The sequence below is a fragment of the Heterocephalus glaber genome, unplaced genomic scaffold (assembly GCF_053883595.1).
Source record: "Heterocephalus glaber isolate CG9 unplaced genomic scaffold, H.glaber_assembly_v1.0 deba00001461, whole genome shotgun sequence".
Lineage (NCBI taxonomy): Eukaryota > Metazoa > Chordata > Mammalia > Rodentia > Bathyergidae > Heterocephalus > Heterocephalus glaber.
The window spans coordinates 46,930,785-46,932,715 of record NW_028258308.1 but is presented as its reverse complement, the minus strand read 5'-3'; the positions used below and the strand labels follow the sequence as shown (position 1 = coordinate 46,932,715).

Sequence of the window (1,931 nt, the reverse complement as noted above, 5' to 3'; positions counted from 1 at the left end):
TATGCTGGTTAGTGTAGTGTCCTCAAGATCTTCTCACTTTCTGAAACTCCCTTTCTGAAAACAAGAGACCTTTGGGGGAACTTTCAGATGTTAAAACAATTTGGACTTCTGCAGTAACCAGATCTTTTTCCAGTTCCTTGCTTATAGTAAACTCATCCAAACATTTTAGAAAGGTTGGCATTGATATATGATGTGTTTAAAAGTCCTAGGTATTAAATTTACACAAATGGTATGGAATAACTTTAATCAATTAGAGGCACTTATTTCCAAAACACGACTATGACTAAATTGGATAAGAAATGCCTTCTTAATTCACCAGACATCTCTCAAATGGAGCACTTTTGCCATAAGCTTCCTGATGGCACACTTTATATGTTCATTTCTGAGACTGTAGATAATAGGATTGAATAGGGGGGGAAGTACAGAGTAGAATATAGACAGAACCATGGCCATGATGCCAGCAGACATTGCAGAGGGTCTCAGGTAGACAGAAAAGCCTGAGCTAAGGAAGACAGACACCACAAGAATGTGGGGGACACAAGTAGAAAAGGCCTTTTTCTTCTCTGCTCCTACTGGAAACCTAAGCACAGTAGAAAAGATGTGAATATAAGACTTGATGATATAAATGAAGCATCCACCACCAATCACTAGAGCAGAGACAAGAATTGCAATCTGGTTACTGAAGGTGTCAGAGCAAGAGAGCTTCAGCAGAGAGGGGATGTCACAGAAGAGCTGATGTACAGCATGGGAGTGGCAGAAGGGCAGCCTGAAGGTGTTGATGGTGTGCAGGGCTGCATAGATGATGCCACTGAGCAGAGAGGCCAGTGTGCTGTGGACACACAGGTGAGGGTTCATGATCACAGGGTAATGGAGCGGCCTGCAGATGGCTGCAAAGCGGTCATGAGCCATGATGGTGAGAAACAGTACCTCTACAAATGCAAAGAATAGCACAAAGAAGACCTGAGCTACACATCCTGGCTTTGAAATGGACCTTGTGCCCAGTAGGGAGTTCATGCAGGTGTTAGGGACTGTGACAGAAATGTAGCAGGAGTCCAAGATGGACAGGTTTCTCAAGAAGAAGTACATGGGTGTGTGAAGGCTCTTGTCAAGCGTGGTTACAGCAGCAATGACAAGGTTTCCCATTATGGTCACCAGATAAACTAGAGAGAAGAACATGGCATAGAAAACCTGTAGATGCTGCATACCAGGAATCTCCATGAGGAGAAAGTCCAACATCATGGTGGAGTTGGTCATCTGTGGCCAATATGGCTTGTGCCTGAGAAGAGAAGACAGAAGTGCTGAACCCAGGAAGATGCAGACTGTGAAAGATGCTTCTTTCCTGTTATATTGCAGAGCTGTTCCTTTGTCTAATTTACATTTATGCTTTAGTTTATAATGGATACATACATATATAATATATATTATATAATATATATAATAGAGATTCATCAATGATTTAATATTTCACTAATTATATACCTACTGCTGCTATCACAGTTTTGTGAGTAGTAAATATAACAGAAGCCCCTGAATTTCATGGAATTTACATTGTTTTAGAAGAGAGTAATGCTGTACTATTAAATATTTCATGAAAAGCACAATATTTCCAATAATTTTGAATGGTTCTATGAAAAGTTACTAAGATATGTACTACTGGAAGAAGAAAGGTAACTTGAACATTGTAATGATTTTTGGAAGACAGAATGATGCCATCAGAATAAACTCACAGATTGTAATTTATTCCTCCAAAACTGGTGGATTTTTTGATTTTTTTGTGTGTGTTTCTATGTACAGAGAACACCAGTATTTATCTGTTGATCAGATTTAATGGATTATGTTATTGCCCAGTATGTTCATACTTTGGTTACAGGGAGAGACTGAACTGTGGAGCTTAAACCCTCATCTGATAAAATGTAAAGCCAATATTAGAA

The 1,931-nt window shown here is 39.4% G+C and overlaps 1 protein-coding gene across 1 annotated transcript; it reads right to left on the bottom strand.

Moving 5' to 3' along the window:
• Window positions 1–289: 289 nt before the first annotated feature.
• On the bottom strand, window positions 290–1,313 carry LOC101722206 (olfactory receptor 14C36). The gene has a single exon (XM_004870955.2). The coding sequence runs from the start codon at window positions 1,252–1,254 to the stop codon at window positions 313–315; it is 942 nt and encodes a 313-aa protein (XP_004871012.1). The 5' UTR covers window positions 1,255–1,313; the 3' UTR covers window positions 290–312.
• Between the last annotated feature and the right edge of the window lie 618 nt (window positions 1,314–1,931).